The sequence below is a fragment of the Diadema antillarum genome, unplaced genomic scaffold (assembly GCF_040938485.1).
Source record: "Diadema antillarum isolate AM-2024a unplaced genomic scaffold, OU_Dant_1.0 seq00000793_RagTag, whole genome shotgun sequence".
Lineage (NCBI taxonomy): Eukaryota > Metazoa > Echinodermata > Echinoidea > Diadematoida > Diadematidae > Diadema > Diadema antillarum.
The window spans coordinates 1,097,579-1,120,491 of record NW_027271680.1 but is presented as its reverse complement, the minus strand read 5'-3'; the positions used below and the strand labels follow the sequence as shown (position 1 = coordinate 1,120,491).

Sequence of the window (22,913 nt, the reverse complement as noted above, 5' to 3'; positions counted from 1 at the left end):
TGGAAGTATCAGGTACAGTCCATTTACATTAAAAAATAATGATCATTGCATGCTAATAGCTTTCTCACACTAAAATGTGTGGCAATCAGGCTCTCATCCAAGTCAAGAACCGCCCATCAATTTGTCAAAGGAACACAGAGGATCAAAGAATGACATGAGTCGGTCATTAGCACACTCAGGACATCGGATGCCATCCATCCCAACTCCATTAAGAAGCAATTGGCTTGGAGACTGCAAATAAACGATTAGTCTGTTAGAGCAGCTGATGTCCATCGCTGAATTATACACATTTGTGCCATCAAGATGTTGCATCCCTTACACAGCAAGAATTCAGTTTCTTGTAAATTCCGCTTCTTCACAAAACATTTCTGTATCTCATGAATGGAGTATCATTAACCATGTCTCCTGCTGTCTACACCATGATTCAAATCATCAAATAAACATACACAGCACTCAAGATGTAAAGAAGATGCACATCATGTAGAGGGCTTACACACAAAACAGAGAAGACAAGGCAAGCAATGTCACGTAAGAAGGAAGACATTCCGCTGTGTTCTTTGTCAGCACTGTATGAGGAAAGAGAGAGCATCAGCATCCAGTACAAGAGCTGCTCCCAGTAGAAATGCAGTGCATTCCAGCATCCGCGTCCGGACTTACATCACAGCATGCTCGGAGGAGGAGGAGGAGAGAGGATGCCTTCAGAAGACGGTGTAGAGCTGAGATTTGCGAGGCAGATTTATGGCACTCAGCTGGCACATTGAAGGTTTACAGAGGAAGAGGAAGAGAGGATGGAGCCGGATGGAGAAACTTGACTGACGGTGTGTCTGTAGGTGTGTAGTGTGTGTATGTGTGTGAGAGATTGTGTGTGCCTGTGTGTGTGTGTGCATCTGTCTGTATCATGTGTGTGTGTGTGTGTGTGTGCTACTTAAAGATGCAGACATTACACGGTTGCCCTCATTTATTGAGTGACAGGCTTTACAGCCAATTAGAGTGGACAAGAAGCTGAACTGGCTGGCCATCATGCGCAGCAACCGGAGAGGAATCCCTATATTTCATGTAACGTACGGCACCAAACAAAACAGCGCTTGATCGTCCAACAAGTATCCATCCCCTCCCTGTGTCTGCTTTCATCTCTTCATGATATCTTCTCTTCTCATTCAGAATTGATGTTTCATAACTAGGGATATATTTGTGTGATGTAAATAGCAATGGAAGATATTGTAATAAGAACACTCGCCTCCAGCCTACACTATATAATTACAGACACAATATTCTTCAAGAATTGCTACATGCATTTCTCCAAGGATTAATGAGCAAACCGAGTACAACATGCGAGGAGCTTTTATCCAGATGGGAGTCCATTTAGAGACTCTCGTTTGAAAAAAAAAAAAAAAATCGAGTTGCCATTTCAAATTGCATCATGCATGTAAAATTCTAGACCTATACACTCTATTTCTGACCGGGTATAGAGCAGTAACATGTGACTCACTGATTCACCATGTACATACTGTATACATCTTTACTATCATTTTAGGCCAAGTAAAAAAAGAAACCAGTTTCTCGTCCTCGCGCGCATCGATTTTGGCCGCCGCATCGATTTTTTTACTATTTACTATTTTCAAAATGGCGCTGAAATACCAAGAAATTCATAATTCTCGTCCCAGCCCGCTCCCCGCCCGCATCGATTTTCAGCTGCCGCATCGACTTTTTTGATATTTACTATTTTTTCGGCCGCCGAAAAGAAAATCGACAATTCACCTACCAATCGTGATGTCTCATCTCTAATTACGCCTTGCGTCCTCTACTTAGCTGTTATAGTACAGCTGTAGCTTCTGGTATGTATAACGCATGCACTTCACACTGCGAGCTCGGCAAGAAGGAATGACCCACAAAGCAGTCGAACTGTAGTTGGATGGGCGCGGGCGCGGGCCTGGGCTAGCTGTGATCGATGTACAGCGCACTCGGTACGTCGTGAACGCGATAGCGGCAACATTTTTTTTGCGATCAATCGCTGATATTCCACGCATATTTCGCGCATTGTTCGTATTTTTCCCCGTTTCTCATATTTCAAGCGGATGAATTGTACTGTACAAATGCTTGTGAGGATTGTATCGAGTTTGTATACATTTTCATGTCATTGTGACTATGTGCATGTGTGTGCAGTGTCGGAAGGTACGGTGCCGGTGGAGTGGCCGTGCCACACCGTATTGGCAAAGTGTGCGTGTCTGTAGCTGTCCAGAGGATAGGTCACCGGTACCATCCCCTGGTCTGTCAGCTGTCTGCACGCACGCATGAACACATTCGAATGTGTAGAAGCCCGTACACTCTGCTCTGTAACGTTGCATCGCTGACGGCGATTTATTGTTCTATATATTTTGAAGAGAAAATGAGTGCGCTTTTCCAGCAAATGTAGAATTATCAAATGGGTGTATCTACAAAATCAATAACTTTTCCACGGATTCTGGTTTGTCTCGTTTTTCTGCGGGATACTTTTCTTTATGATGTAAATTCACGGACACGGCCGTGAGTCGTATCATCTGTATAGTGTGGTATACAATCATTCATCATCCAAATGATGAGTGATTTTCAAATGTCTTTTTAGAACATGAAGAAACATCTTTAAATGTTTAATGCTATAATGCCATATCAGTATCATTTTGACATCCATCTGCAATTGTACAACAGTTTCCAGTTAAATGTGTTACAATTGTACTGTGAAGAAATGCAGATACATACCAGCTGTGTGGACACAAAAAGTCACAAACACCAATGATGAATAAAGCAGTGTTTTGAATATCATGGAATTTATTTCAGTCGTACATTCTTTGTTGAAAGACATGTTTTATACCTGTTTCTAAATAGCACAATACATCAGAATTGCAAGTACACTGGTATCAGAAATGCCATTACAACACTAAATACCAGTATTAAGATGGTCATTTTTCCTTGACATCTGTGTAGTGGAAAGAAAAAGCAAAATTTGCTTTTTCTTTCCACTACAGATGTCAAGGAAAAATGTATTTCTGCATGCATGAAGTTTCATTTCAAGTATGGTACATAATCTATTTGTTTGAAAATGCACAGAGTGCAGGCAAGAAATACACTTGGGACCTGCAGGTCTCTCATAACACAGCTACATGTACCAGAGTGATATTTCATTTCATAAATTGGATATAGAAAATAGTAAAGCCCTTTCTCGTTACTTTTCTCAGAATTACCGGACGAGAAACACATATTACTTTCATTTTGACAATCCTCGAAAAAATAGTAAGATATCAAATAGTAAGGACCTCCCTCATCGCCTTGCTCAAAAAACCCGGACGAGAAACTACTATCTTTTTTTACTTGGCCTTATAGTCATCAAACAGATGGATAATATCTTGGCTATAATTCATGCACCATGAAATATGCATACACATAACCAGGAGGAAGAGGGAAAAAAAATAATTAGTCTGTGTCGGAAGAGAGCATTCTGTTATCATACACTTTAGGCCTTCTCATATGAGTTTTTTTATTTTGTTTTGTTTTGTTTGTTTTTTTGTTGTTGTGTTTTGTGGTTGGGCTTGTTTTCTTTTCTTTTTCTTTTTTTTTTTTGCTTTTTATCTGGATGGGTAGATGAGGGAACTAGAATTGAATGATCACACCAGTATGCTAGGTTGTATCTACAACTATAGCTGTAGGCAGCTTTATCCACCATCATACCCAAGGTCTATTGATGCACTATTAAGTATAAAAACCTGTAGATGTCATTCGAAGTCTGTCCATATTTCACTCATTCATACTGTATAAAATGTTTATAAATGCTGTAGATGTGCACTGACAACTGATTTAAGAATATTTCACTGTATACATAAAATGCAATTTCACGTACTTATACTCCGAGGGTATTTTTAGTACAGTTCCTGTTTGTCTTCACTTTGTAGAGAAATACTACCTTTTAAATAGATGATGATAGTATGTTCTCCACTAGAGATTTCATGAATGATAGTAATTTCATATTTGACAACTACAATGTACCATAGCAATTAAATTCATCAGCATGTAAATATTATAAGGTGCAATTGTGTACATAGCCATAACTGACAACGCTGCAGAACTCAGTTACTACCGATACTAGCCAAAGCGATAAAACAGTCAACACATGTTAATACAGCACACATATTGTACTGTATCTGCTATCAACATGCATTTTGATTCATAGTTAACTTATCAACAGGATTGCCCTTTATAAATTTTGATGATCTAATTCATTTAGGAGATTCTAGTCTCCCCTCCCCCATAGGCGAAGAAGAGGTATTGTCATGTTTTGTTTTGTTTTGTTGGGTTTTTTTAGTTTCATCAGGATGTACACTGTACATAATCCTATCCATGAAAAGGAACCTTTCTTTATTCCACCTGATCCTGTTTGAATCACAGCCTAGTGGAGGAGGGATTAAAAGAGCCTTACAATAGGCTTAGAGACAGAGAGGCTGGACCATGGATGGCATTACAAATGGATCCCATTGTTATGGCTTTTTACACTGGCCTCTCATTCTCAAAGCACACACTTTTCAATAGCAAGTCCTTCCTGGGTTCCAGTAAAGTGTACAGCTTGTATAATTCATTGAACTCTCCTGATATACATGTATAATGAACATCAGTTGCTGTCACAGGTCCGCCAAAGCAGTACTCTGTTGTTCACAGTACATGTTTGTCATTTGTATCAATTGTAGAAACTGCTCCTACTTTTTGGCATCTTTTAAACCAGTTGAGGACAAGTCCCGAGTTTACTCAGGCAAGTTTCTACATGGGAAATGTGTGTTGTAACAAAATCAGTCCATCCTCAATGGGTTAAATGTCTGCGTCCAGTATGGTACAACGCACAAGTACAATTATGGTGTGTGTAGTATTACCATGACAACGTTTTAATGCAAGTCCAAATCTTTACTGTATTTTATTACTTCCCAAAAGTATACAATATATATATACAATATGTGCATTATCTCTTTGATTTCAATTTGTCAACATATCCTGTTTAACAATGCAATGTGATATATTTGCAAAATATATAGGCCTATGATATAATGCCAAGTTTGCAATGAGGTTGAAAAAAATATAAAAGATAATATTAAAAAATAATTTGATTAATTTTCCCACTCAAATAAAACTACAACAGAGTGCAATTTTAACATTGAATGCAATTACTTATTCAACAATTCTTAAAAGGTCTGCATTGCTCTCTCTTGATATTACTGATTGATCGTGTCAAGGACATTGCAGTGAAACAATACCAGAGGATTAATTTCCAGCATATGTACAATATCAGAGTACAGCACACACTGGTACAGTTTCACATGTACAATGTACACAGTAATCTGCCAATAATGGCTGAATAATAAATGCTATATTGGACCTTCACCCTGCTGTATTGATTGGTTAATATACTCAGTAGCAGACTGAAATTGAACAAGTGTCATGACTAGTCTCATTTCAGACTGTACATCACGCTACCTTTGATTGACATTACACATTTCATTAGTACCTGGTCAAAGGAAAAAAAAAATATTAACGTACAATTTTGGGACATGAAATTGTAATCTCTCCTTTGACCAAAGAATTAAAAAAAAGTTAAATATGAGAAAGAGCATCATCATAATTGTGGCATACCAATTACTCGGACAAATAGAAAAAAAAATGGTGTAGTTGTGTTTTCACAAACTTCACAGTGTCCATTATGGTCTGGATTCGTATCTGCTAGCACTACAATGTATTCATGTAATCAAAGATTCAGTGACCATGACTCTAATATTTTTATTAAAAAAAAGGGCAAATGAGCACAACCCACTCATTGTTTGTGGAACGAATTTAGACTGACAAACTGGTGTTATCTACAAAGTGCATTTTTTTAAAAATCTTTTTTATCACAAGTCATCAGTGCAGAAGGTCTTTTTTTTTAATCTTTCTTTTCTTTTTTGTACACAGTCAAACAAGCTCAGGCAGAAACATGGAAACAGGGTCTGTGTGGATAAACTAGATTGCACTTGGCTAGCCTAATCTGACATTGATGATGTGCGCGTGGTAGAGAAGAGAGTATTGTCGACTCTGATGCATCACCATGGCAGCACTCAATCATCCACAGCACCCAACAGTGATCAGCGTGAGAACCAAGCCGCACACTCACTTTAGGTGGAGAGACAGATATATTGATTGTAATATACACTGTATGATATTCTGCCGAGCCGTTCACATGGATGACGTAGACTGTATACTTTTGGAAACACCAAGGTTGCAGTTTAAATCTGAGGATATGTGTATTCTAAAGAGATTTACGAAGTGAGACTGGAGTCTTCAAATTACTTGCTTTTGATAAGTAATAGGTTGCAGTCAGGAATCTGGAGAATATTGTGTTCTTGGCAATTGATATGATTTGACTAACCAACACTACGCTAATACCACAAACTTTTTGATTAATTAGAAAGGGCATTTTTACAAACCTGTACCAGCTGCACTTTTTTTTTTTGGTCAGTTTTATTTTTCTTCATATTTGTCGCCAAAGCAATAGCAGGTGGTCCAATTAAAATAAAAGTCAATTTCTTTGTACAAGAGATAACTTCTTATTATCAAAACAAATTTCAGAGTTCAAACAAACTTTCTATCCAACTATAATCTTCTGTACATAGTATGTTTTAGTTGGAATGATCTCACATGCAAATAAAAACAATACGTGCGAATTGTGCAATATTATAAAAAGAAAAAGAAATGATTGAATATTATTTGAAAGGTCTTCTTACCCCATCTATAACAAACTGAAGTACATGTACAGTATGCAGTGTACAAACATGTAGTTTAATGCATTATTACAACACACACACACACACAGTTCCTTGGGAAATATAAATTTAAAATGGCTGTTTTAAAACTTCCCTTTCACATTTAATGTACAACCTATATTGGATATATATGCAGGAAGAAAATGTTTTTGTCTAATTTGATGATCATCATGCAGATAAACATTTACAGCTGTACATGTACTCCTGCGCTATTTTCTGATGTCCATGTTAAAGATATGATTATTGGACGTACTGCCTAAAATCAGCAAAATTGTCATTTCATACTTTGTAGCTGAATGCTTTCATTTTTCTCATAGATAGTTTATTAATCAAAATCTATGGTTTTTTTTTCAACAATAGTATGTTTGTAAAAAGGTGCTATGTGAATCATATCATTACGATCATCATTTTTTTAAACACCAAAAGTACTGTATACAGATCAGCATAAAATGGTGTACAACAAGTACAATGTATGTCAGTACGCACATGGTATACATTGTACACAAATTGTACCGTGTACACCTTTAACCTTCTATAGGGCGTCTTGTATTTAATTTTGTTTATCTTCTTTATTTTGATAAGTTTCATATTTTGAAAACATTTTCCGGTGACTATTCAGTGCTCCTAAAAGGGAGATTATAGTAGGTGAAATCATTTTGTATCTTTTTGACAATGGAAAAACATTGATCAGGTTTAAATCGGCAATTTACAGTATTGTATGCAGTTATGTTGAATCATCACTTGAAATGTTAATGGCCATGTACATGCATGTAATGCATTCTGTGCATAGAAATTGCTAAGTTACTGTACTTGTCTACATATTGAATTGAGGAATTTAACTTAACCCGTTGAGGATGGTTTGATTTTGCTGCAACACGCATTTCCCATCATAGACGCTTGCCCGAGTTTACTCGGGGCTCGTCCTCAACAGGTTACTCTGCTGAAATTCCCATTTATAGGCTTTGCGCATGACCTACAGATTTCAAGCATGGAATTAACGGAGGCAAACAGTCACATCTTGTGTCAATATTCGAGTCTTTGAGGACTTACTGACGATGTTGGCTTGTCTTACCAAACACTCTCTATGCTACATGACAAACAGCTGCATGACCAATTTTTCTCCTGTGTTTACATAGCTGTACAACATATACTGTAGGCCTGAACACAGTCATTTGTACTGTACATTATACAAGTGCACAACTGCAGACTTGCGACATATGCCACAGCAGTGTACACATCGATTTCCAATTTTGCACAATTCAAGTTGAGCCCATACTAACAATCCCATCACGGCATTTTTTAAAGAGCTCGTAACCAGCGCTACGCACTGAAAGGACGAAGGTGTAATCTAATATCTTGATAGGAGGATGTTTTCATTTTTCATATGGATATGTTGTACACAAACTCAAAACATTGTGACAGCATGGACCTACTACACACATGGACTATGAACGAAGGTCTTTCTTTGATCCGACCTGCATCGCCGCCACCTGATTATGTGCATCTTGATGAGTACATTCAGGTGTTTGGACAATGATGACGACTGTGTAATCGTTCATCGTCACTGACAAAAGAACGGTTTCCCTCATTTCGGTTTTATTTCGCTGACGTGCCTTTTCAGACTTAACTGCCTTCAGAAAATCAACAATGATGGGGAGCAGCACACCTCAAATCATGACAAATTTTGTGTCACAAAATTAGTAATTACTGAAGTGGACACTTGTGTAACATTGCTTAATTAATGGGAAGACATACAATTGTACATGTCGTCTACCATTACTGTCCATGTTTACTCTGAAACAATGTGCCAAACTTGGGAAAAATTAGATTACAAATTGCAACCAACCTGCGAAAATACTTGCTTTCTCTCGTAAAGTATGTGAATTTTGCACATGAAATTGAATGAGAGATGATCTTCCAATGTATACTACAACTGCACATGCATTCTTCTTGATTTAAGGAAAAAAAAGATCTTCTGCGCATGTAAATATGTAGTTTTTACATAATCTCAAAGCACCGTCTTGTTTTTACTTCAAGCTGGCTGTCGGTGATGCACAATGAGATCAAAGCAGGAAAGATCTTTAAAATGTTAAAACGCAAGTGATGCTTTTCACAGAAACAGGTGTTTGAATTAATAAATGAGCGATGTATGTCCATAGTGCATACATGTGGTAGGTCCATGGTACCGTAACAGCTTGAATTTGGCATGTGTTTGGACATGCTGTTTTATTTGTTGTTTACAAAATTTAATACTGATTTTATCTCTTTTGTTACTTTGCTTTTGTAAAGGGAGGGTATAGTTTTGGTTGAGACGTGGCTTCATTCAGGTTTCTAACATTTTTTTGAGCTGTAAAGAAACCTATTATGAAATATGAAAGAGCATGCAAATTATAAGAGAAATTCAACATTTAGAATCTATTTGATGAAAATTGGTTTTGAAATGGCTGAGATATCCAAAACAAAGCGATCCCAATAAAAGGTACATGTAGGACCCGCCTTTTAATAGGATCGCTTTGTTTTACTTTGTTTTTTTGATATCTCAGCAATTTCAAAACTGATTTTCATCCAATAAACTTCAAAAATGATATCTCTTAAAATGGTATGCTCTGTAGGGCAAGTCCAAGATAAGGTCCCCTCAGAAGGCAAAATTTTATCATTGCTCAATATTGACATGTTTGGTATCATTTTGAAGCTGATGAGTTGAAGTTTTGATTTCCATGGAGGAAAAAATGATATCATGTAAATTTATGCAAATTTCAAGGGCTTCATTTGCATAAATGTGAAACACAGCGTTACGTATGGGACATTTATAAAAATTCATATTAATTCAGAGGAAAGCAAATGATATTTGATTAATATGTGGACATAAGAAGTTCATCAAATAGTTTAACTTGGTATGAAAATTTAGGGATTATGCAAATGATTATGCAAATTAGCTCGTGTCCTATCATGAGATGTCCCATACGTAACAAATTGAGGTCATTTTTTTAGGTTTTTTCTGAAATTGCTAAGGTTATTTTAATGCCCTTTTGGAAAGTTCTAATTTATTGTTTAGAGAAATTAAATACCATAGAAAAAAGAAAAAACAGTAAAAGAATTATTTTTTATTAGGCATTGAAATAATGTTACGTATGGGACAAATGCGTTACGCATGGGACATCCTCATACATATCGCATGTGAATGCATGTAGCTAGCTGGGAAGGTCTCTCAGTACACAAATGGTCAATCATCCTGAAGAAAGCATCCCAACATTGTAGATACTTTATGAGTTATAGACACTTTAAACAATACATGTACTTGACTGAAAAATTTTCAGAAAGGGGGAGGGGAAAATGGCAAAATACATAATGAAAAATCAGCATTAAAGGGATGGTATAGTTTTTTGTAGAAATGGGGATTCAGTTTTCAACATTTAATGAGATGATTGGAAACCAATTTTATGAATTACTAAAGAGCATACAATCCTAAGACTAGAGGAATTCAAAGTTTATGTGATTTAGATCCAATTTGAAATGGTTGTGATATATCAAATACCAGGTATTAAAAAAAAAAATAAAGTAAAATGATTTTTTTTTTATTGCAAGTGATACACAAATTATCCTTATTCAGTTTTCAATAGTAGCCACGACAAAATTCATGGGTATACATACTGAGGTGTGACTCGAATCAATGACCTGACTGCTAGACAGACATCATATATCTACTCGATCACTGGGGTTCCATGCAGCAGGTATTGCTTATTTATCAAAATTAATATTTCTTGTGTCAAGTTGTTTTTTATTGAAACTAAATGGCAAACTGCCCTTCATCAATGGAAGTAAACACTTTAAACTATTCAGTTTTTCAGTAGTAACTATCCTGATAAAAATAGGGCATACATACTCAGGTCGGTCATGATTAAATATGATTATGATGGTAAATATTTGGGGAATATTGTTCCCTTGTCAATCTGGAGTAGTATTTGAATAATTTCAACTGATTCCATTTCAATGATTATGCAAAAATTAGTTTATGGGTATTTTGCAAAATTATTTTGCAAAATACCCATAAACATGGTTCTCCACACACTAAACGAATGGGGGACAAAGGGCATGCATACTCAGGGTGGTCATAGAAATATAAAGATATGATTGAATATGATTATGATGATGAATATTTGGGGAATATTGTTTCCTTGACAATCTGGATCAGTATTTGAGTAGTTTCAACTGATTTTACTTCAACAATTATGCAAAATACCCATAAACATGGTTCTTCACACACTAAATGAATGGGGGACAAACTGTCCCATACGTAACTGTCCCATACGTAACACGTCATGTCTGTCTTTAATTAGAACCTGTAATTAGAGCTTTTTGCCTAATGACATGAAACTTACCTGTGATAATCTTGAGTGTTGTGACTTTCATCACAGTGAGGTACAAGTTGTAGAATGAAATACTTTCAGAGAGTTTTGAGGTTGAAAAAAATTTTCAAAAAAACAAAATTTTTCTGGTCCCATACGTAACGGCACATATTTTCTCTTCTAGAATGTAATTGTCAAGGTCATTTTTCTCTATTTTTTACATGATTATACTTCTCCTAGATATCAATCACCATGATGAAGTTCAATATGATCAAAGGCCATTAACACTATTTTTCAGGTCATAAAAGTCTCTGAATGTCCCATACGTAACGCGCGCGTTATCTTGGACTTGCCCTGTAACATTCTATTTGTGCCGTTTCTATCTCGCAAAAGTCGTAAGCTCAATCCTCATCCCCACCAATACTTTACAATCCCTTTAAAGGGAATGAGGAATTCCACCATTCATGATGGTGTGTTCAATGATAGGGTCTAGATCCCTCTAGAGGGACTAGGATTCTAAATAAAAACATATGATACACCTGTAGATCTACATCTACAGTGTACATGTAGGCCTACAGGGACACAAAATGTAATTGTAAATGTCAGTAATACCCCTACCCCTTTGAGAGAAGTCACACCAGTCAGTGCATCACTATGAAAAGAAGTTTCGCAAGAAATTTTTGGGAAGTTTAGTTTACCTTACTGTCACATTATGTAGAGCTTAGACTAGAGGCAAAACTTTGAAAACTTAAACTTCAGACTCAGGGTCAAGGAGTTTTGTAGTGTAACCCCAGCCATGATATAGTCAGGTGTTTATTTGTAACCTTACATCATTCATCACTATCAGGAAATCCAGCAAAAGGCATGCTGTTTGAATGGCAATTACACCGCACAGACATGTCAATAGTCATCAACATCATCACAAAATGGCCAATACAATAGCAAATTCATGTTTCCCTCCTCCTCCTCTGCAAAGATATAGCTAAAGTGGGAGTTATGTCCACTTTACAGTGTAAAATACTTACTGACTATCGCCATCGGCCTGATGCGCCTGATTTCACGGGATCTTCACAGGAGGTTTGTGAAGTTTCCGTCCGTGAAGCTCCAGTCCAAGTCATCAAGCTTTAAGTATAAGTTAAGGTCATGGGGGTCAATTGTCACCTGATAGAGTTGGATGTGTCAGTCAGGTGACCCCCTAACTCAGTCCGGGAAACCCGCTCATGAGGACCGCCCCCGCGTACGAGGATGGTCCCTCCTCATGAGGACCTCCCCCCGCCTCATGAGGCCCCCCGGGGAACGCCTCATGAGGCCCCCCATTCACTTCTTATTCATCTCACATCTGACGTATAAATTGTCGCAACTTTGCACGGTGATTTTTTGTTACACACACATGTCCACTATCCATGATGAAAAGAAGAAAAAATCCTGTCTGTTTTTTTTTTCAAAAATCGAGTTTTAATCAACCGATGCAGAGCGCCCATCAAAACACGGGCGGCAGCGCGTTCGCACAATGCAAGACTGCCGCACCTAGCGGCCTGATCCGACTAAATATTTTCGATGCTTTTTTCTGCGGCTCTCACCTCTCCGCGCACGAATCAGCCTCGTGAAGCTGAAGTCTGACATCTTTTTACACAAATTCGTAACGAGAAAAATTAAATCAGTACTAACCTGATCTTGTCCATATATTCCAAATTACTATTCCACACTTATAGAGTAGGTGGGTAGATGACATACTCCAGTTTGTTAGCAAAATAATCACTTTGTAGGTATGACGAGTTCACTTTCTTCGTCAATTCCGCCCACGATTCCGCCGCCCGCTTACCGTTTGGGCGCTTTCTCTGGAATCATCCCGCGACGCGACGTACGTCGCATCACATCACGCATCCAGCACATACCAGACTGGTATGTTAGCAAAATAATCACTTTGTAGGTATGACGAGTTCACTTTCTTCGTCAATTCCGCCCACGATTCCGCCGTTTGGGCGCTTTTTCTGGAATCATCCCGCGACGCGACGCACGTCGCATCACATCACGCATCCAGCACATACCAGACTGGTATGTGCTGGATGCGTGATGTGATGCGACGTACGTCGCGTCGCGGGATGATTCCAGAGAAAGCGCCCAAACGGTAAGCGGGCGGCGGAATCGTGGGCGGAATTGACGAAGAAAGTGAACTCGTCATACCTACAAAGTGATTATTTTGCTAACAAACTGGAGTATGTCATCTACCCACCTACTCTATCAGTGTGGAATAGTAATTTGGAATATATGGACAAGATCAGGTTAGTACTGATTTAATTTTTCTCGTTACGAATTTGTGTAAAAAGATGTCAGACTTCAGCTTCACGAGGCTGATTTGTGCGCGGAGAGGTGAGAGCCGCAGAAAAAAGCATCGAAAATATTTAGTCGGATCAGGCCGCTAGGTGCGGCAGTCTTGCATTGTGCGAACGCGCTGGCGCCCGTGTTTTGATGGGCGCTCTGCATTGGTTGATTAAAACTCGATTTTTGAAAAAAAAAACAGACAGGATTTTTTCTTCTTTTCATCATGGATAGTGGACATGTGTGTGTAACAAAAAATCACCGTGCAAAGTTGCGACAATTTATACGTCAGATGTGAGATGAATAAGAAGTGAATGGGGGGCCTCATGAGGTGTTCCCCGGGGGGCCTCATGACTAATGAGGCGGGGGGAGGTCCTCATGAGGAGGGACCATCCTCGTACGCGGGGGCGGTCCTCATGAGCGGGTTTCCCGGACTGAACTGCTAGTCAGGTTAAAGTCACAGTCCGGGTCTGGTTAAGGTCGTGAGGTACAGTTAACAAATCGCTAAATACAGTGTAGGAGGGGAAGTCAAAGCCGACCATTCCCCAAAACCAAATCCCACTAGCACTACATAGCTCTAGGCATAGTATCACTAGACTATCTAACAATGATTAGGGGTGGATTTTGTTGAGTTTGAAATCCCTCAGTCTGAAGGTTACAAGATGAGTTTGGGGATGTAAATATCTAACTTGGTTAACCATTAAATTGATCTGTACTGAATTTCCCGGGTGTTAGGCAGACCCAACCCGCCAGACAGGTGATGGTGAGGTCCCGTGCAACCTTCGGAACAGTGCACTGGACACTGTCAGTAGTGTCACCGCTGCCGCTGGATGGAGAAACCTTCACAAATTTTGTTAAACTTACCCGGAATCAACGTGAGACATGTTGGCTTTGCAGGTTGATTTCCTGTCTTCGATGTCTTCTTGCCGTTGTGCCGAAAAGGATGAGTTGAAATGGTTTAATCAGCAATGAACATGAACATTAACTTTGTTTTGGACATGGCGATATCATACTGCAGCATCCTATAATACGGCGTGTGATCTGCGAAACGATTCGCTGCGCTTCGACGATCGCGATAAGGATGCGTCCATAAACAATACAGACGCATAAACCTACCACTAATTGCGACTGAACTCACACACACATGGGTTTTGTGCCGTGTATATTGTACATACGCGTATGCACACACCTGCACACACAGGTAACGTGTACACACAATAGGACGGTAGAAGCCGTCGTTATGGCAATCGCCGTATGTTTGCGATGCGGGCGAAAGGGCGATCGTCTTTCTATGGAAGCGACAAAGCGCAAACAAGAATTGAAACGCAACGCGACGCAGTTAGTGTGGCTGACCCGTTCAAAATCTTCTCTATATTTCACCCGTTTGATGCCCCCACTCTTAAATAGAGAAACCTGTGCCAATTAATGTCAAAGTCAGGTTTATCAACATGGATTGTTTGGGAAATTCCCTACAGGCCTTCTACATACAGTGATTCTCAGTCATGTTTTGATATTTTTTGTGATGAATTTATACGCATATGCAATGGGATCGGCTGAGATAAAGAATGATTCCTATAGCAGGTCCGAGACCTCATAACAAAAGTGGGTTGGAGAGTAACAACATGGGTACTCCCCCCTCCCCCCCCCCCCCCCTCCCTAGGCAGCCCTCCAACACCTACACAGGCCCTACACTCGCTTTTTGCTTTCGGAAAAATCATCGGGGGAAAGTGATTTTTAAAAAACGTCAACACAACACTTTTGACCCAGTTAGAGAATTCCGTCCAGTCTTCCCACTGAGGCGGGGGAGGAGGAGGGGGCGCCATTAAGATGATAACTTATTGTTGGCCTAGTGAACGTAAATGGTATCTTAAACTGATAAGAACAATACATTAATTCTTGTAGACGTTCTTTGTCACTTATTAACATTCTTATAGCGTAGTTCTTACGAAGGTCTGGGACTCAGACTGTCGGAACGAAGTCCCTTCAGTTTTATAATGCCAAACTTGACTTCTGTTTATTATCAAAAGTCGTGACCGGTGACTTATAAATCATCTTCAGAGTTCGCTGTGGTTGATAACAGTTCTTGTCATTTTTATATAGATGGCAAAACATCGACCTTATGGAAATACACATGCAGTTGGACTAAAAAAGATCAACAAACACTGTACAAAATAACTTAAACACAATGCACCCCAGGATCACGGACTCAAAATTCTGTGCAATGAGCTGTCTTGAATGCACATTAATCTTGTCATTGAGTATCAAGGGGTTTAGATGACTATGTTTGACAAACGTTACTAACATCATAGTGCCCATATCAAACGACAATACAACCTGATGTAACATGCATTTTATTCCCATGAAACCCCCTATCATTACGTTATCTTTGATAATAGTTTGGTAAAACATTGATGAATCAGTATAAAACCAAGATCATACACTAGACTAATAGGGGCATACCCATACATGGTGCTATTACAGAGAATCCGTTACAATTATGCGTTTTGCGCTTCACTTCGTGGGAACCCAGGCTTTTGCTGAACAAAGAACCCAGAACTAAAGACTTGCAGGGGTACAATGACACTGCATGGCCCAGCATGACTTCAATAGATTAAATTGTGAAATCAAACAAAGGCAACAGTACAAATTTTGTCGACTGAACTTTATAATATGCGGAGGCATTATAGGAAGTTAACGAACGTTGGATGTAAGTTTCATGAGAGGTTTTTTTTTTCTTTTTTTTTACAAAACGGTATCAAGATTGGCTAAGACTACATCATGACGTAGGCTTATTGTGTAATCATTACAAGATGATGTCAGGGGATTAAAGGGATCGTACAGTTTTGGTTGAGACATAATTTCAGGTTTTTAACATTTTTTGGTGAGATAATGAGAAACCTCTTATGAAATATGAAAGAGCATGTAATTCTATGAGGAATTCAACGTTTATTTGATGAAAATTGGTTTTGAAATGGCTGAGATATCCAAAAAAGAGCGATTCTATAAAGTGTGGGACCCACACTTTATTACGATTGCTTTGTTTTACTTTGTTTTTGGATGTTTCATTCACTCCAAACCCGATTTTCATCAAATAAACTTTGAATTCCTCTTAAAATGGTATGCTCTGTACTATATCATAAGTGTTTTCTTGGTATCTCGCAAAAAGTTAAAAGCCCAATTTTCATCTCCACCAATACTGTACTATCCCTTTAATGTTAGGTGGAGTCACTTGTGACGTATAAGCAGTGGCCAAATTGAATTGAAATGAGGTGCTGCTGTATGGGGTTAAGACACAGCGTTCTGATGGGCCAATGACACTATATGCTGCCCTACTTTGGCAAAAGGAAGCAAGTGACATTCTTATGGATACTGACTTTTATGATTTGGCATATTTGAGGCATGCTCTATTTAACTTAAAAATCCAAAAGTTGCAAATTTGGCCCATTTCTGAGATATTCGGGTGTCAAAAGGAAGCAAGTGCACAAAATTGCATGAAAAAAAATTGGCAAAAGGAAGCAAGTAACATTTTCATGATTATGATTGTCACTTGCTTCCTTTAGCCAGATTTTTCATGTTTGCTAAAAATCTGAAATATTTTGGCAAAAGGAAACAAGTTACAACCTCATGATATGATTGTCACTTGCTTCCTTTCGCCAAATTATTTATATTTGCACACTATCTAAAATACTTCGGCAAAAGAAAGCAAGTGCCATCCTTAGATGATAATGATTATCACTTGCGTCCTTTTGCCAACTTTTTATGTTTGCTACAAATCTATAATACTTTGGCAAAATGAAGCAAGTAACATATTCATATGATAGTCACATGCTTCCATTTGCCAGATTTTTCATGTTTGCTACAAAATACTTCGGCAAAAGGAAGCAAGTTACATAATAAGGAGTTTCTATATAATTATAATAGGAATATCAAAATTCTTCGAATTGTCACAAATGCATCACCATTATGACTTGCGCGAATACCGACATTTTCTCATCACAACTTTCCAAGTTGAAGGGCCTACGCAAAAACATAGTTTCTTCATTCGTAACATTAGTTTGTACTCGATGTCACTTGCTTCCTTTTGCCAAAGTAGGGCAATATGCCGGGGAGAAGTTTGAAACACTCCCGATGGCCATTATCATTGATTATCTGCTTATGCCTCAAAACAGGCTATTTAAAGGGATTGTATAGTATTGGTGGAGATGAAGAATGGGCTTTTGACTTTTTGCGAGATAATTATCAAGAAACCACTTATGAAATAGAATACAGAGCATAGAGGAATTCAAAGTTTATCGGTTGTGGAATGACTGAGACATCCAAAAACAAAGTAAAACAAAGCGATCGTAATGATAGGTGGGTCCAACCTTTTATTAGGATTGCTCAGTTTTGGGTATCTCAGCCATTTCAAAACCAATTTTCATCAAATGAAATAATGTTGAATTCTTTTTGGAATTACATGCTCTTTCATGTTTCATAAGAGGTTTCTCATTATCTCACCCAAAATGTTAGAAACCTGAAGTTAGGTCTCAACCAAAACTATACGTCGATCCCTAAAAAAAAAAAAAAAAAATAGAATAAAATCTAAATGAGGAACCGTCACACAGCCTCACAAAATTATGTAAAAGTAAACAGGAAACTTATTTTGTCTTTTTATTCTTATTATCATAATAATACCAGGTATATGGGGAAAAAAGGATTATTCACGTTAACAAGGAAACATGTCCAGATTCCAAGGCAAACGTTTCACTTAATCATGGCTGTTATGTCAGTCCGACTGGCAGGTATTACAATAATCATGGCGAGCATCCGACGGTGCTAAAATAGCACACCGAATGCTCGTATATAGCTTTTTATTGCTGCACTATGGAAATATTATGTTTCTATGGCAACATGCACAGTGATGAATATAAATGAAGAGCTTGCTTCCAAGAGGCGCTAAATCCATCATTTTCAATGGATTTAGCGCCTTTTGGAAGCAAGCTATTCAAACGAACGAAGCTTTCGCACACGCCAGTGTTGCGGTGCCGAACAAAATAGTTAGGTTTAAAAGTTCATTCAAAATCTACTATAGACCCGTGTTCGCCTCGAGCTTGTTGTTAATGTTTCGTACCTATCATCATAAAGGGCCAAGCAAGTACAGCGAAACAAAAAATTAAGCTGCCCATGGAAGCTACATTGGCTTAACATCTATAGTAAGTTGAACAGTTTAATATCATAAAGTGTGTTTGTAGGTTCCCTCGTTTCTGATGTTGGATGATGATCATGATGTTGACGATGATGATGATGATGATGATGATGATGATATAGTTGAGACTGGGAGAAGGATAGAGAGGCGGTGGGAGACGGAGAGGGAGAGAGAGAGTGACGAGAGTCAGTTTATTTTCCCTTTACAAGGAATACTAATAATGGAAGCAAATGCAGCAGCTGAAAACCCATGCACATTTTGGCGATGCTACAATACATGACGTATTCCAGTAGTTAAAAGAGCGCCATCTAGTGACAATCAAATAGTTATTTTCCCCCATGCATGCCATGAGGATCGGATGGGGATTCGTGATCTCGCGCCGCAAGTCACACCAGGCGAAGTCAAATGCAAAGCCATGAAATGACTTTGCATTATTAAGTCATAATTTGGCATGTCATACAAAGAGTTGATATGCAAAAAAAAATAATAATAATAATCGATTTATCTATTTTTATCCACTTGAAACAGTCGAAATTGAAGCTGCTTAAAAAAAGAAAATAAGAAAGATAATTTATATGCAATCAAACTTATTTTTTTCCTATGTTTGATGACCTCACGTAGAAAAAAAAAACTACTCATAGTAGTGTTTGGTTTCATGCAAGTACCGTGCTTGTTGAATCTTTTGATTAAAAAAACAAACGCCCCAGAAGGAATCTATTTCAAAGAGGACGAGCTGAGGTAGGAATGATAGAACGCTTGAAAGAGAATGGGCGTGCATTTTCGAAATGTGTGTTTCATGCGATGTAGGTATTTATATGACTTTTTTATCCCCTCCCCCCCCCCCCCCCCAAAAAAAAAAAAAAAAAAATCTCTGCATAGTTTTGCCTTGAAGAAAAAAAAAGTTTCGAGTGATTCATTAGCTGGTAGATTTCTCTCTGCCTTTGATAGTTATCAGAGATCGGTTTCAGTATCAGTTTCAAGTACAAATAATATTTAATGGATATAATTGCAATGTCTGGTTGAATCATCAAGTATATCCATGAGGATGGCTTCAGTATGTCTAGAATCATTGTTGAGAAATAAGACGACAAAAATCAAAACGAACATGAAAACACAAATAATATATGAAAATACTGAACAGTGTCAGAACAACTGAACGGGGAAAGAAAAACGCAAAAAAGATGGAGAAAATCGAACAATCTGAAAGTATTGTTCTGAATCACGGTCTAATAATTTTGAATGACAAAAAATGCGTAAGAGGATGGTTTCATCGATGGAACTGATAGTTGTTATTGTATTGTTGTCAATAAGATTTTATATTTGTTCAAAGTCCACAGTATGAGTCTATTGTATACTATAGTAATCAGTTTTGAAGAACACATGATTAGTAGTTGTTTTAGATGATCATAATACTCTCTCTCTCTCTACATATATATATATATATATATATATATATATATATACATATATATATATATATATATATATATATATATATATATATATATACCGTATGTCCCCCCCCCCCCAAAAAAAAAAAAATACAACGGGACCCTCCGCAATGATAACTTTAGAAATAGTGAATCAATCCAAATACAATTTCAGGGTATGAAACTATAACTTATTACCAACACCTTATAGTAAACCCCATCCGATTTGCTTCAATGGTCAAAGAGAATAGAATGAGGAGTTTTGTAGAGGATGTCGGGAAGCCCTTCCTTCCAAGTTCTGTCCATTATATCTGTATACATGTATTCACACATTATGTAGTTCCAAGAGCACCCAAGTGCCTAACTTGGAAGATGACATGCGTTACAATGATAGACATAATTATTATCTCTGTGACCACTCAACCAAATTGAATGGGTTTTCTGCATAATATAGCTAAGATATTGTATTTTTCAGACCCTGAAGTAGCATTGAGACGGTTTAATCATATTGGGTGTTATCAACGCAAAAATCAGATTGTAATTTTTTGGAACATACTGTACAGTATGTGCGTGTGCATGTATTCTATATATAATATATATAACATAGTACATAACATTATCATGTACTATGTTATTTATGGTATATGTATATATACATATGCATACATAATAATAGAATATCATAAACGATATAATCAGTGACAAGGAGATATGTCAGAGTACAAAATGTATCGTTTTCAGTCCATTCGGTTTTCTTTATTATCTACTTTACTGAACTTTGATAACAGTAACGACACCAATGACGCATGTTGTTTATAACGTTAAAACCATCTATTCTTTAATGAAAGTGCAACTATACAGTGATACAATTAATATCAAAGTTGCTAATCTGAAGAATTCTAAGCGTAATCTCGTACTCAATATTATGATTGACTACCTGTATGTTTCATAGCACTCCTTGAAACTACAGGAATGGGAGACGGAACTGGAGTCAATACCCAGCGCTTCATGCATGTTTTGACATTATCATTGTCCGTTTCCTTATAGAACAACAGGAAATTTACTGACGGCTGACATTATTAATGGCATGTGATCCCTTTTGGTTCGGGTGCACGTTACGAGCACGACACCCACGAGGCAAACCCACGAGTTATACAGCTCATTTTGTCATACAGTCCACGTGCTAGACACGAGGTGAACAAAGCCCACGAGATCGACACTTGGCGAGAAAGACCCACGAGTTCGACACAAGGCCAAAGAGGCCCACGAGCTTGACAAAAGGAACAGTGCCATCTATAAACCAATGATTTAAGTAACGTTGTGTCGAGCTCGTTTTCCTGACCTTTTTTGTTGTTGTTTGTCTAGGGTCGATCTCATGTGATGGGCCGTATCTGCCAAGTGTCGAGCTCTTGGGCCTTCTTTGCATAGTGTGCAGCTCGTGGGCCGGTACAGCTTTACTTGGTGTCGAGCACGATTGTGGGGTCTATGATTCGTAGGCTGAATGACTCGATGGTGTATGACTCATGGACTCTTTTTTTTTTCCAAGGACGCGGGTGTCGCTCGTGGGCCATATGACTCATGGGTGTGACTATCTCGTGGTACACTGTAAAAACATCGGTGTTAGATTTAACACCGATCAAGTGTCAATAGAGCACCACACCCACAGGCGTAGAAAGTATTTTGTGATGGTGTTGAAAAGTGTTCACCTGGCACTTCGTGGTTTTAATTTGACACTGCAGCTGGTGATATTTTGGACACTGCGCTGGTGTTAATTCAACAATGACACCACATGGTGTTGATTCGATATTGCTGGTGTTAATGTCAATGGTTTAACACCCGCCCAGCTTCACTATGAGACCACACCAACTGGTGTTACTGTGGTGTAAACGTGTTCACACCTTTTTAACAAAAATCAAGTACTTTATCAGAAAATTCTTGATTGTCTAATTGAAGTTCAAAATCAACAAGAAGAACAATAACTAAGAAAATATTCAACAAACAATTTTATATTTTGAAGTGACACCCGGGGATGTTGATCTAACACCACAAATGAGCATCGGAAATCTTACACCAGCTCGGTGTTTCATATTTAACACCGGACTTTTTGCAGTGTATGACCCCTCTGGTTTTGTCCCGAGACGCTTATTAGGCCTACCAACTGTGGGCATCCCAATATCAAACTAGTACCTCGTGTCACATTGAGGAAGATGAAAACAGTTAAGTCAATTTCTATCATTATTTTGTCGACTCGGGAAGACTTTTATCTCTCTTGATTTTGAGTCATTAAAATGATAATTATGTTCTTCTTAAGAATCCATACTGTGATCACGGATCAGGTAGCCATGTTTGTTGTAAGAACCCTTCACTTGACATACGATTAGACGAAATCGCAATATCATTCTTCTACTACTTGTTTTCATTATGACGGTGTAACACAAACACACACGCAAGAGATGAAAAACGAAACACTGACAATAAACAAGAGAATAATACTTTGGCCGACATGTTGCATTGTAATTCATTTCAGTTCACACACGCGAGGCTCATCATGAGTTGCTGATTTTCTTAAATGTCCAGGATGTAAAGTGCATGATCAAAAAATACGATATTCTTTAGTTGAGTCCATAGACCATGTGATCGCATTTTTTTTTTTGATTACCAATCCTGGTAAATCTCTTTGACCGTATCATGAATAAGGAGAAGTCATTATTGTAGCACAAAGAGAATAAACTCGCAGCTCTCGCAGGCTGAACTACATAATGGACAGGAATATTATCATACACTGGTTTATAGGTGGCAGCTATCGAGCCACGTGAAAGCTTTT

At 38.0% G+C, this 22,913-nt stretch overlaps 1 protein-coding gene across 1 annotated transcript in view; it reads right to left on the bottom strand.

Annotated features, from left to right (window-relative positions):
- LOC139739317 (uncharacterized) overlaps positions 1 to 14,451 on the bottom strand; it is a 39,254-nt gene extending 24,803 nt beyond the window's left edge. Inside the window, exon 1 of the mRNA XM_071649932.1 lies at positions 14,339 to 14,451. Coding sequence (XP_071506033.1) covers positions 14,339 to 14,358 — 20 coding nt within the window. The 5' untranslated portion in view covers positions 14,359 to 14,451. The remainder of the gene's footprint in view (positions 1 to 14,338) is intronic.
- Between the last annotated feature and the right edge of the window lie 8,462 nt (positions 14,452 to 22,913).